The sequence below is a fragment of the Anguilla anguilla genome, chromosome 13 (genome assembly GCF_013347855.1).
Source record: "Anguilla anguilla isolate fAngAng1 chromosome 13, fAngAng1.pri, whole genome shotgun sequence".
In the NCBI taxonomy this organism is placed as follows: domain Eukaryota; kingdom Metazoa; phylum Chordata; class Actinopteri; order Anguilliformes; family Anguillidae; genus Anguilla; species Anguilla anguilla.
Window position 1 is genome coordinate 34,938,308 of NC_049213.1, and position 14,120 is coordinate 34,952,427.

A 14,120-nucleotide genomic window follows, 5' to 3' on the forward strand; every position below is an offset into this window, starting at 1 on the left:
CGCGTGTACCTCCCGTTTGAAGGCCGTTTTTATTTTCTTTTTTTAAATGGAAAACTTAATGAGATTCAGACAGCGCTTTAGACGATAAAACTGGGAACACACTTTGTGCCCTCACTGCACTTCAGGCAACGTTGCAGTGTCGTCTCAGTTGAACATGGAAGTTAGGCGCGTGCGATATTCATATTAAACATTAAGTCACGAGGTAGTGCAATTATCAATGTAGATGCCGATTTATTCACGATTAATCTCTCTCTGAGCCAATGCGATGAATCCCATGTGAATAGCAACAAGAATACACCAAGTCATACAAAACAACAATAAAAAAGCTTGACTGATCAACCATACAAAAACATTTTTGACACACTGCAAGTCATGTACAGACACACGCAGACACAGGACCAAATATGGTAACAAGTTATTAAATCAGTTTTATTAAGCAACAGTACAAGCAACCTGGAAGCTCAACCGCTTTCAGGGAACAGTGTAAAATAATTGCACTTGTTTATAATATACACACATTCAACGGAGGTGTAAAATCAGGCATGTTTGGCACTTGAACATAAAGACCTCTTTGAAATTCCAGTGATCAATGCCCAGTGATCTTTATATGAACCCTACAGGTGTTATTCCCAGATTAACATATAGCATTATGTTCAAGGTCATAACCCCAGGGAAAGCGCTTTGTTGGATTCTACACCAAAACTCCTACTACGTCCAACCAATCACATTCCCTTAGTGACTGAAGAATGGGGGCTCATTCCAACTGCTTATTTTACCCATTCTTGCTTCCTTTCCTTGTATCCTTTCCAAGTATGGAAGGCCCTGATGAGTCAAAAATACGTGAAATTGGCGTCTGGAATCACCCATTGCCAGCGCGTTGTCAACGAATTGAGAACGTGCAAAACACATTGACAATGCTCGATTCCAGACGCCAATTTCAAGTAATTTTGACCAGTTTGGCCTTCCGTGCTATAGGAAAGGACGCAAGGAAATGAAGCAAGGACAAATTAAATAAGTGCCTGGAACAAGCCCGGGGGGCTTCACCAAAAACCAAAGCAGGAAGAGCTCTGCACTGAACTGATCTGAACCAAAAACCAAAGCAGGAAGAAGCCCTGCATTGAACTGCTCTGAACCAATGTGTGTTTTGCCACAGACAGCAAATCCTACTACCTGGTAACAATGACAACAGTAGGGTCCCGCAGTATTATTTATTTAAGAGAATGGTCCTGCGGGCCGGGCAAGGCTTTTTTTTTTAAAAGGCAGGCCTCACGAAATCGTTTGGTGTCACCTCCAGACACCTGCTCCGCTGGTGGCACGCGGGGATTCCAAGGCACCGCGGGTCGGGTTCGAGGGCTCAGAGAGGCCGCTGACTTTGGCAGCTACGCTCGTCCGAGAGAGAGAGAGAGAGGGGCAGGCTGAGCTGGGGTGCTCGCAGCAGTCTGTGCATTCGAAGCATTTGTAGTCACAAGGCAGCAGCGCTCCAAAAAAATTTGGCGAGGCTTCGATCCTTAAAACATTCACGTGGTCACAAGGGTTCCGATTCAAATAACTGCGCTCTGCTTAAATCCAAGGGAACAAAACTGCAGTACATATTGTCAACCTTTTTCTCAAAGTGAAGTTTTTTTTTTTTGGTAACACTTCAGCGAACAGTGTTTGTTAAATCTAGACCAACCACAAAGCCGTGGGACTGGATATCGCACACGATACTGCCCATAACATGAACACAAAACCTGCCGTGTTAAGCCACACATTTCTGTTGTGGAAACACTGAAGAGCTGAAAATCAGTAGGGAAGTATTTTAAAAACGTCCTTTGACCAAAGGACTCCCATGGCCTTTACCTTACTAATATTCCTCAAATGTCCTGATGTTTTGGGAGGGTTATTTATAAATACACTTTTTCTTCAATATGCCACTTTGGAAAGAGCAGCCGTTATACCATTATTTAAAACATTAACTGCATGCCTGGACATTAATAAAAATAAAAATCAAAAAAATCAAAAGGTGTTGTTGATACAAGATTTCTAAAACATGTTTTTAAAGTTAAACTTCAACATCTCAGCGATAATGCAGGCAAACCTTCTTGGTGTTGTAGTTGAAACTGTATGCAAAACCAACATGGAGTGACTTTCAAATAAATTACTGTGCAAGGAAGAAAAGGAAGTGAGAGAGAGAGAGAAAGAAAGAAAGAAAAAAAATCAGGCACTTGTCTTGACCAGCCAGGCTCTACTCAACTCATAATTATTAAACACAAAATTAAAAAAAGAAAAGAAAACATTTGTTCAGTATATTTTACAAAAAAAAAAAAAAAAAAAAAAAAACTCAGCAGGTTACAACGATTTAGTGCTGGGAGCAAGATCATCCTCTTCTACTCGTCGTCCTCCATTTTCTTCCATCGCCGTCGCTTCAATCCCGGGTTTAGGAGTTAGCCCAGACTAAACCAACATGGAAACCAGGTTAAAAGAGCACACCATTTTAGTCTGGTTCAAAGTCAGTTCGCCAATATGCTCGACCAACTGTATCAAATGGGGGTGGGATGGTGTGTGTGTGTGTGTGTGTGTGTGGGGGGGGGGGGGGGGGGGCGTATGCTGTATGGACTGTATAGCCAGATATGAAGGGAGATGGGGGTGGCAGTGTTGCATAGTGGTTAGGCAACTGGGCTTGCTACTTTGAGGTTGTAGGTTTGATTCCTAGGCAGGGAAGACCGTCGTGGTACCCAACAAGACAATTGCTTCAATAAAAATATGCTTTTTAATTTTTTTTTTTTTTTACAGTATCCTAGGCTGGTTCAGTAACTTTTGGTTTACTTTTTGTAAACCAATTACGTAATCCGGATTGCATGTAATCCATTACTGCCGAACACTGATCATCAGCAAAGAGCACGGCAACTGAACCTGGCACACATTGCAAATGCAGAATTTGGGAGTGGCAGAGTGTGCCATGGACTCTGTCTGTCCTTTTTTAGTGTGGTTCTACGAGACACTTAACCACTTCCAGAAAACAGCTGTTTTCTTTCAGCACATTATGCTATTGAATGCTTCATTCTCATTGGCTGCAGGCAAGCCCCCCCAGACTTGGTGAAACCCTACACTGAACAGGAATGGGCAGGAAAAAGCCAAAAGTACTTCATAACTAACTGCAGTTTACTTCTGTAAAGAGTCATTACAGTATCATCACTCTTTGGACCTGAGACAAGCAACATTATCTAAGGTGTTAAAGCCAAAATGCAACTTTTGTATGCATGTTTTTAAATTATTATTATTATTTTTTTAAAGTTTAGCATGTACTGCATTATCAAGAATCATATTGAACAAGCAAGCGCAAAGATAACTATATTGGGAGCAAAGCTGTAAAGTACATTCACACGACAAGCCAAGTTCCTTATCTGCTAAGCCATCCTTTACTTTAAGCAGGTAACCACGAGATGTGCCAGATACTTACTGATGATGATGATGATAATGATGAGGATGACAGCTATCAAAATGCCCCACATCTGCAGAACACAGAGCACCATGTTATAGAACGACAATGGCTTTCAGTCATATCAGATAAAATCTCCACAAACACTAGCCTCTGGAGGCATGCTGTAACTTCATTGTTTAAGCAGCTTCTGGAGTTACTGGGAGTGCATTTCCTTGCTTTAGGCCACAAACACCCAAACGGGCTGCACTTGCCATCGCAAAGCCGGCAGAGGTTTGTCAGAATCTTCTGTGAAACTGTAAAATATCCAATGAGCAGCAAGCTTTTTTTCCCCTCAAGCATGCCCAGTAGAGGCTGTTTCCCATTACTTCCTAGACTTCACCGCCTGGCCCCTCCTACCCTCTGCACTTCCTATGTACGCTCTACGATCAGTGGCTGGGTGTTCGTTAAACGTGTGACGCAGGTGCATGATGGGAGCTACGGCCATGATACAGCCCAAGTGACAGCTCAAGCTTCTGCGGTGACAGCTGATCACTCGTGGGGGCGCCATAGCTCAGGAGGTAAGACCGATTGTCTGGCAGTCGGAGGGTTGCCGGTTCAAACCCCGCCCTGGGCGTGTCGAGCAAGATACCTAACCCCTAACTGCTCTGGCGAATGAGAGGCATCAATTGTAAAGCGCTTTGGATAAAGGCGCTATATAAATGCAGTCCATTTACCATTACTCGTCCGAGTGTGCGGACTCCGCCCCCTCCTCCCCCACTGCCCCCCTGTCCCCTCCCTCCTCCCCACTGCCCCCCTCTCCCCTCCCTCCCCCCCGCGGGTCGGCACCTTCATGTTCCTCCACCAGTACTTCCTCTTCAGCTTGCCGGCGTTGGTCTCGAACTGGGAGGCGCCGGCCTGCAGGGCGTCGGCCCGGTCGTCCAGCTCCGACAGCTTCTGGTCCCGCTCCAGGACCTTGTCCACGTTGACCCGCATGATGCCCACCACCTGGGGATCGACGCACAGGTCACAGGTCACAGGTCACGGCGCAGCAGCGTCTCAAAAAGCACAGTGTTTAAGGCCAAGTGATGTCAAAGGTCAGTGTGGCATTAAACAGACCATCAGATGCACTTCTCATTCTACCGCACGCCCCACAACTGACATTTTCCGAATCGGTTCAACGCACCACGAGTGCAGTGGGGCGCGAGCGGCTTGCGCTTCTAAACAAAATGTGTCATCATTCCCTCACTGGGACTGTCCAATCCCCTTTCCACACTACGTGGGGTTCCCTCGGCCCAAAATGTGCACAGGTATCCTGGAAGGGCGGGAGGAGCACACCTGAGCCTTCCACAGCAGGGGCCTCACCTGCAGGCATGCACACCTGAGGCTGATTACAGTCTGTTCAGGGGTGTAGTAACAGGTGTCACTTCCCTGCTAGAACACAACTCTTACTTAACACGGAAAGCCCCATTCTCCTTAAGCACAATTAACATAAAAAGGGCTCCTGTGCTAAAAAATCAATAAATAAAAAAGGGGTGAAGACAAAATCCCACAGGGGCAGGGGGCATAGGTCAACGGTCAAAGGGCACAGAACAGGGGACTGAAACTACAAAAAAAACTACATCAGGCAAAAGCACCGGCACAGAAAAAAAGCCAGAAGTGAAAGCCTTTCTGTAACCCACATCTTCCAGTGATCCACAGTCCTCCATTTGGAAGCGGCTCTGTCTCTTTAAGGGTGCGGCAGCAGCTCTGTCTCTAAGAGTGTGGCGGCAGCTCTGTCTCTTTAAGAATGTGGCAGCAGCTCTGTCTCTTTAAGGGTGTGGAGGCAGCTCTGTCTCTTTAAGGGTGTGGAGACAGCTCTGTCTTTTTAAGGGTGTGGCAGCAGCTCTGTCTCTTTAAGGGTGTGGAGGCAGCTCTGTCTCTTTAAGGGTGTGGCAGCAGCTCTGTCTCTTTAAGGGTGTGGCAGCAGCTCTGTCTCTTTAAGGGTGTGGCAGCAGCTCTGTCTCTTTAAGGGTGTGGCAGCAGCTCTGTCTCTTTAAGGGTGTGGCAGCAGCTCTGTCTCTTTAAGAGTGTGGCAGCAGCTCTGTCTCTTTAAGGGTGTGGAGGCAGCTCTGTCTCTTTAAGGGTGTGGAGACAGCTCTGTCTTTTTAAGGGTGTGGCAGCAGCTCTGTCTCTTTAAGGGTGTGGAGGCAGCTCTGTCTCTTTAAGGGTGTGGCAGCAGCTCTGTCTCTTTAAGGGTGTGGCAGCAGCTCTGTCTCTTTAAGGGTGTGGCAGCAGCTCTGTCTCTTTAAGGGTGTGGCAGCAGCTCTGTCTCTTTAAGGGTGTGGCAGCAGCTCTGTCTCTTTAAGAGTGTGGCAGCAGCTCTGTCTCTTTAAGGGTGTGGCAGCAGCTCTGTCTCTTTAAGAGTGTGGCGGCAGCTCTGTCTCTTTAAGGGTGTGGCGGCAGCTCTGTCTCTTTAAGGGTGTGGCGGCAGCTCTGTCTCTTTAAGGGTGTGGCGGCAGCTCTGTCTCTTTAAGGGTGTGGCAGCAGCTCGGTCTCTTTAAGGGTGCGGCAGCAGCTCTGTCTCTTTAAGAGTGCGGCGGCAGCTCTGTCTCTTTAAGGGTGCGGCGGCAGCTCTGTCTCTTTAAGGGTGCGGCGGCAGCTCTGTCTCTTTAAGGGTGTGGAGACAGCTCTGTCTCTTTAAGGGTGTGGAGTCAGATCTGTCTCTTTAAGGGTGTGGCGGCAGCTCTGTCTCTTTAAGGGTGTGGCGGCAGCTCTGTCTCTTTAAGGGTGTGGAGACAGCTCTGTCTCTTTAAGGGTGTGGAGGCAGCTCTGTCTCTTTAAGGGTGTGGCGGCAGCTCTGTCTCTTTAAGGGTGTGGCGGCAGCTCTGTCTCTTTAAGGGTGTGGCGGCAGCTCTGTCTCTTTAAGGGTGTGGCGGCAGCTCTGTCTCTTTAGGGGTGTGGAGGCAGCTCTGTCTCTTTAAGGGTGTGGAGACAGCTCTGTCTCTAAGGGTGTGGAGTCAGATCTGTCTCTTTAAGGGTGTGGTGGCAGCTCTGTCTCTTTAAGGGTGTGGAGACAGCTCTGTCTCTTTAAGGGTGTGGAGACAGCTCTGTCTCTTTAAGGGTGTGGAGACAGCTCAGTCTCTTTAAGGGTGTGGAGTCAGATCTGTCTCTTTAAGGGTGTGGAGACAGCTCTGTCTCTAAGGGTGTGGAGTCAGATCTGTCTCTTTAAGGGTGTGGCGGCAGCTCTGTCTCTTTAAGGGTGTGGAGGCAGCTCTGTCTCTTTAAGGGTGTGGAGACAGCTCTGTCTCTTTAAGGGTGTGGAGACAGCTCAGTCTCTTTAAGAGTGCAGCGGCAGCTCTGTCTCTTTAAGGGTGTGGAGACAGCTCTGTCTCTTTAAGGGTGTGGAGGCAGCTCTGTCTCTTTAAGGGTGTGGCGGCAGCTCTGCCTCCTTAAGGGTGTGGAGGCAGCTCTGTCTCTTTAAGGGTGTGGAGGCAGCTCTGTCTCTTTAGGAGTGTGGAGGCAGCTCTGTCTCTTTAAGAGTGTGGCGGCGTTCGCGGCGGCGGCCCTGTTCGCAGGTGGAGGGGGCAATGTGCGGGGCCCCATGCGGCCGGTTGCGTAACCATGGAGCCCATTACATAAGGAGCAGGGAGCCTATGAGCTTTCTCCGTCTCTCACAGCACGACGAAAGGCTGTGTCACAGGTCTCTGCAGATTGCTGCCCCACCAGCTCACAGCCTCAACCAGGCACAGCCTTAACCAGGCTCAGCCTCAAACAGGCCCAGCCTCAACCTGACCCCACCAGCCTCAACCAGGCCCAGCCTTAACCTGACCCCACCAGCCTCAACCAGGCCCAGCCTCAACCTGACCAAGCCTCAACTGGGCCCAGCCACAACCTGACCCCACCAGCCTCAACCAGGCCCAGCCACAACCAGGCCCAGCCTCAACCAGGGCCAGCCACAACCTTACCCTGCCAGCCTCAACCTGACCCAGCCACAACCAGGCCCAGCCTCAACCAGGGCCAGCCACAACCTTACCCTGCCAGCCTCAACCTGACCCAGCCACAACCAGGCCCAGCCTCAACCTGACCCAGCCTCAACCAGGGCCAGCCACAACCTGACCCAGCCACAACCAGGGCCAGCCACAACCTGACCCAACCTCAACCAGGGCCAGCCACAACCTTACCCTGCCAGCCTCAACCTGACCCAGCCACAACCTTACCCTGCCAGGGCGTGGCAGGTCGTCTGAGGCGAAGAATTCTGACAGGAGCCTTCCAGGTGCTGACAGGAACACAGAGGCTGACTAATCAAGATAAGCGTGGCACCTCTGTGAGCCGTGTTCACACCCACAGCGATGTGGGGCAGACCATCACCCGCAGGCGGGGCGCCGGAATTCCTCTCAGCCCTGATGGCACAGAGATATCGGCGAGTGAAAAGGCGCGCGATCCCTCCCCAAAACACAGCGCTCACAAGACAGGGCCGCGCACTCTACAAGATGTCCACACTACCGCGTCCCCTGAATGCCGTCCCCTGTCCTGAAAGCGCTTTTCCCTGTAAAAACCCTTAAGCACACGCACGGCGCACTGCCATGTGGAAGCACACATAAATGCCGGCACCACCGAGGTCTGCCACGTGCGCTGACCTCTCACAGTCAGCCGCAGCTGAAAACAGCCGATTCTACAGAGCGCATGCGCGCAGGTTACGACTCTGAGAGATACGCGATCGGCGCGCAGCGTGGGCCCGGCGCAGGCCTGCGGAAGGAACAGACACTGGGCTGGGCTGAATGGGAGAGGAGCAGCGCTGCGCTGAGTTACATAACCAGGCGCTCCGCTGTCAGACACGAGCCATGAGTCACCGCTGGGCCTCCTGGTGCCGGGAGAGAGAGAGACGCGGCCATGCTCCCCCTGAGACAGCGCAGGGGCGGGGGCGGGGTGGAGCGCTACTGAGTGGAGGGATGGGGGTTGGGTTTGGGTACGGATGGGGGGGGGGGGGGGTGCGGGTTTGGATGGGGGTGGGGGTTGGGTGCGGATGGGGGTAGGGGATTGGGTTTGGGTGCGGATGGGGGTGGGGTTGGGTTTGGGTGTGGGGGGTGGGGGTTGGGTTTGAATGCGAATGGGGGTGGGGGATTGGGTTTGGGTGCGGATGGGGGTGGGGGGTTGGGTTTGGGTGCGGATGGGGGTGGGGGGTTGGGTTTGGGTGCGGATGGGGGTAGGGGGTTGGGTTTGGGTGTCGGGGGTGGGGGTTTGGTTTGAATGCGAATGGGGGTGGGGGGTTGGGCTTGGTTTAGGTGCGGGGGGGCGGGCAGGGGGGCGTAGCGTCTTACCTCGTCCACCTGGGCCTGCGTCTGCTGCAGCTTGCGGCTGCCGGCCGCGCCCGAGGGGCCGGAAGCTTCTGGATCGGGGGCCGACCTGTCAATCACAGCAAACGCACACGCCTCAGTGACCACGCCCACTCCGTGCGACCCGCACAGCTTGCTCTGGTCGGCCTCACAGAGCACAGATCTCCACACGCCCAAACACACGCCACGCCAGCACTCTCAAAACGCACATGGGAATTTGGGATACAGCGCACATCTGAATGCCTGCCTGATAGACCGTTCTGTGTCCTCCCCATACAGCCAGGACCACTCTGAGCCAACAGCGTACGTACACTATGGAAGTCAGTTCATTACTTATACAATGGAATTACAATACAGGGAATTAGAACACAGGGGAGAAGCAAGAGGAAAGAGTGCTTGAGTACAGAAATAATAAAACAGACCCAAAACGACTAGAGTATATTTCTTGTGGTTTGAAGTCTAAAACTACCCAAAATGGGTTTGATTAAACTGCAACGATATGTGGTTTAGCAATTCCCATAATCTAACAATTGTTCTGAAAAATGGAGGGAAGAGTTTCGAGAACCGCTGTACTGAAGACAAAAATAAACAGCCAAAAATGTGTTCAGAGTTCACCTTAACAGCAGCATGCTAACACAGTTACAAGTATCCACACCTTATCAAGTACATTGTTAAGTTTGACGTCAAAATAATGCTGTCACCTGGTGGTCCAGGGGAGAACTACACCACAAAACACTCAACACCATCCATATGAGTGACGTACGCAAATAATACTCCATGCAATTACATCTACTGTCCATCACAACCGCAGACTCCTTGCTAATTGTGGCTTTGCATCAAAAGACATGCAGTAGCCATTGAGTTGGGTGTAATCACATTTATTCTGACGAGCTCCAAACCGTGTGGGTAAACAGTTGCCCATTTGTGACCTACAACCAGAGTGAAAACAAAAATCCTATTCTGGGCCCCGTTTCACAAAACATAGCCTAATTACTGAGATAGCTGAATAACTGCACTGAGTAAAACCCGGAATTCTCCCAAATCTGGAACACGGACTGAAGTAAAAAAAAAAAAAAAAAGCTGTTCCAGGTTTTACTCAGCGTAGTTATCCAGCTAACCCAGTAAATCCTGCTTCATGAAATGTACCCTGGCAGGTATCGCCCCACAACTTACCTTTCTAATTCAGTTAGGAGAAAACAAGACCAGGTCAAAACCTAGTATATGGCTGGACCGTGTATGGGTGTGCGAAACTGTGGCCAGTTTGTTACAGGGATAGTCAGTGGTAGTGTCTATACGACCAATGGTGTAACTTCACCACTCAGTCACAGACATTCGCGTTTATGGCCCCGCTGTTGCGGTCCAGCCAAAAATACAATAAATTGCAATACTCAATACAGCCAGGAGAGGGCAGGGTTGATTGGGGGAATGAGTTAAAGGATCTGGGCATGTCTAATGCCACAGAGGTCTTGAGCTTCCGTTAATGCAGAGGGTACCTTGAGATTCTATTCTATTAATTATCATATTCCACAATAACCATTCAACACATGCATCTATTATCAAATTCAAATTAATTTCACATTTTCTGAATAAGCCAATAAGAACAAATGTTTAGCTGGATGTAAAGCACAAATCAAGTCAACGAAGGCCTGTTTATAAATGACTGATGGGTCCCAGATTTTAACTCTACTTCAGCAAAACTACGGCTGCCATTAAAATCAGGGGGTTTCAACCTTTTCTCTCATCCACGGACCCCCCAACCCAGACTCAAAAGCATCCAGGGGACCCCCATCATAAGCTAAAACTGGTTATATTTAATAAAGGTTTTACACTTTGAAATATTTCCCCAAATCTAGAGGCCCAATAAAGTCCAATTGCACATGAAGTCTGTCCAGGGATCCCAACAGTACCTAGAAGTACCACTAGGGGTCCACAGACCCCCCCTGCTGAAAACACAGGCTTTAAATACTTCATTCCAGCATGGGTCAGTGATTACTTAAAAGGCAAGAATCTAATCAATAACCAAATCTCCTGATTGGAAAAGCAATACTGAACCCACTGTGAGCTGCTATTTGGGAGAGTCAAAGCATTGATCTCGTCCAGTGAGTGAGTTGCACTGGGTTCGAACAGGCCGGTCACACGCCACTAGATCAACTTGGTGAACCCAGAGCGCCAACGTTCTTCTACACCACAGCCGCGGTTAACGGAAAAGACAAGACTCTTTTTAACAAAAATCTTAACAGGAAAGCACCGGCGGCGGGCGGGTAAATGATTCAGACCAGGGCACCGGGTTCGAATGTGCAGACAGGTTTTTTTCAGTTCGCATTTTACCCATGAGCACGCAGCGCAAAATTCCACACCTGCAGCTCAGGAACAGGGAGACTGCTCTGGATACAGGGCCAGAGCAGAACACAGGCGTGCCGTGTTTGCTCCGTAAACTGACAGAAGAGCTTTTCACTTCCATCTTTCACCGATGCCATTTTATGAAAGTCCTCACTGCGACAAGAAGGGCCCCATTCTGCAGTGTCAGCTGCTCGTCAAGGAGAAGCTCCGCCCACATTGGCCCGTTCCTTAGCTATACGCTTACCAACGGCAAACTACTTCTGCTTTACAGACGTCTTCACACGGTCACAAAAAACACCAGCCCTGAACACTTCTCTGGGCTGAAAACAGTTTGGTAATGAACAAATACTGCACCCATAACAGACACTCAAAACAACAAAACGCAACTGTAAACAACAGGACATCCACCTATAGCTTGTGGGGGAGGGGTAATCTTTTGATCTTTGGATGCAACACAGGACATACATCCTGCCCTGTGACTTTAGCTTTATTTTTTTAAAAGTATATATTAAATTATTTCATTCATATATATATAGATTTGAAATAATGTAAAATGACTGTTTCTGGGTTAATAGTCCTGTTTCTGTGGAATAGCAGTTAGCACAAAGGCCTCCTGGGTGCTTGTCCTAGGAGAGGCTCGACTGAGCCCCTGAGTACGCTGCTTTGCCTCAATCTCTCCAGCAACAATCCCGCCGTACAAATGGGTTAGAAAATTAACCGCAAAAACCGCGGCGAGTTGCCCTGAATACGCGAGGCAGCCAAGCGCATGAATTATACCCCAAATAAAACGGTATGGAAAATACAGGCTGTACCCACAGGCTCACGTTTTGCTTCTGACAGGCTGTTCACAAAAAATCTCACTTTTTCATTTCACCTTGAATTCGATTCTATACATTACATTCCAGGCACTTTTCTTATCCAGAGGGACATTATTTTTTTTACACAAAATCCAACAACACAGCTGGATATTTACTGCAGCGATGCGGGTTAAGCACCTCGCTCAAGGGTACAGAGAGCAGTGGCCAACTTGGGAATTGAGCCTATTGCCTCGGAGTTACGAGTATCTGAAAACCAATTCCACAGAACGCAGTTAGCAGGGTGTAACGGCCCTCCTCAAAGTCGCAAATGCGACATAATACAATTAGCATTTCGAGTAATCAACCTTGACCTTCGGAAAGATTTTATCACCATACACGGTGATATCCAGTATTCACCCTCACACTGCAAGCCAGAATCACTTCACTAAAGGAAACACTCCTTCACGTACAGTACATCCTCACTCGTTTGTCTTCATTCATTTTTCCTTAGTAAGGGGAAGTAAGCAGTACAAACTAAATCACAGTAATTTAATCCTGGGCTCTAAGCATCGTCAACATATATCAATAATAAACTGTAATTCATAATGAATAGCATCCAGACCATCTATCTTTCAAAAGAACTAGGCTACAGTTCATCTACATCTCTAAACAATACATTATGCTGAAGCTGCTAGATAAATGATTACAGAGCACAGACGAGGGACATAAGATACCGAGCTCTTGAGTAACAACTCGAGTAATAATTTGACACGGGGCCTACTTCGTGCCATTCAGACTGGTAAAAATCCAAAACCAATAGGTTTAATCTTCATATGAACATAGAATCACATGAACATATTCACCAAAGTCCCCCAACTTTAACTGACTCCAGTTCAAGACCATGCGGCCTTTACGCATACTTGATTAACATAAATTCCTTGTCGACTCATAGTTTACACTTTCAACTAAAATAACTGATTTAACTCTCGATGCAATTTTTCACTTCCGAAATGAAAACCTCAATGCACAAGGCGACTACACCCAGCTCATCATGAGATTTACACCGCAGTGCAGTCACTAGGTACAGCTAGAAATTCAGCCACTGAAACACGCTCATTTATATTAGCTACAGGACTATATACATCTAATAAATTAGCAGCAACGCCACCTATAGTATGTTGTTTTAGGTACTTTGTAAGTTACTTGTGTTTACAGTTTAAAGGATAGAAATTAGTGGACGTGACAACTTTTAAAATATGGATACATATATAACTAGACTAATGCTACTAACTTAAACTTGTTAGCTAAGCTGGTAGTCAACTGAGAGTTCATTTTCACACCGGAAAAGTGTGTTGAACATTACATTACATTACAGGCATTTAGCAGTGTATGTCGAAATGTATGTCGAAATCTTCTAGATCCCTGTAAAGTTGTTATTTAATGATAATTAAAAATGCAAACAATCCTAGCTTGCCGTGGAGTCGTATTTCATGAGCTACATAACTTTGCTGACTGACGAGCAGTGATATCTACTGGAATGCAGTTTTTTTCAGTTAGTCAAACTTAACACGGCTAGCTAGTTAGCAGTTAGCTAATAACAAGCTACTACATAGCACGATCTATGGCTACGACTGTAGATTAGCGAAGTTAGCGAAATCGGGACTGGGTGGAGACGGAATAGACTGAATTATCTTAAATTTATAGGACATCGTCAACACACAAGGTCTTGTAACGTTAGTACATCAATGAAAAAACAAACTAAGGAAGGTGACGAGATTATAAAATAAAAATAAGAGGGTCTAGTCTTCCCAATACTCAGAACAAGAGACAGAACTAACGCCCGATCCCCGAGATGCACCATTTTGTTAGCTACAGCGATAACTTGCTAACCCATCGGCGCGAGATAGTAATAAAGCTGCATAAAATCAAACGTACACTTTAAAAACCCATTCATTTCTCGTAATATAATTGAGTGAACTGACAGCGTCCTTCGCAAACAAGAAAAGACAATACTTACATGCTTTTCTTGGCAATCAAGATAAAAGAGCTACAGAGTTGGAGTGCGAGTCGTAACAGGTAGTGCTAGCTCACAAACTTTCAGTGAAACAATTTAAAGCAACAGTACGCCAACCGAAAATACTACGAGTCTAATTACGACGCCTGTCCATGCCTTCAAATGAAAGCTACCGAATGTACCCAGTTATAACGTTAAAGCACCTAAGATTTGTAGCGATCAGTTATTTATCTCTGATAATTCGAAATATGTAACGT

At 47.7% G+C, this 14,120-nt stretch overlaps 1 protein-coding gene across 1 annotated transcript; it reads right to left on the minus strand.

Annotated features, from left to right (window-relative positions):
* Positions 1-403: 403 nt before the first annotated feature.
* On the minus strand, positions 404-14,012 carry vamp3 (vesicle-associated membrane protein 3 (cellubrevin)). The gene is made up of 5 exons (XM_035389105.1): positions 13,867-14,012; positions 8,698-8,782; positions 4,247-4,405; positions 3,440-3,491; positions 404-2,433 (listed from the first exon to the last, which is right to left on the minus strand). Coding segments are annotated over exons 1-5 (315 nt in total). The 5' UTR covers positions 13,869-14,012; the 3' UTR covers positions 404-2,416.
* Between the last annotated feature and the right edge of the window lie 108 nt (positions 14,013-14,120).

Coding starts and splice junctions, on each gene's coding strand:
- vamp3 (XM_035389105.1), bottom strand. Junction 4,406..8,697: donor CGCAGGCCCAGGTGGACGAG/GTAAGACGCTAC, acceptor GTCGATCCCCAG/GTGGTGGGCATCATGCGGGT. Junction 3,492..4,246: donor ACTGGTGGAGGAACATGAAG/GTGCCGACCCGC, acceptor TGTGTTCTGCAG/ATGTGGGGCATTTTGATAGC.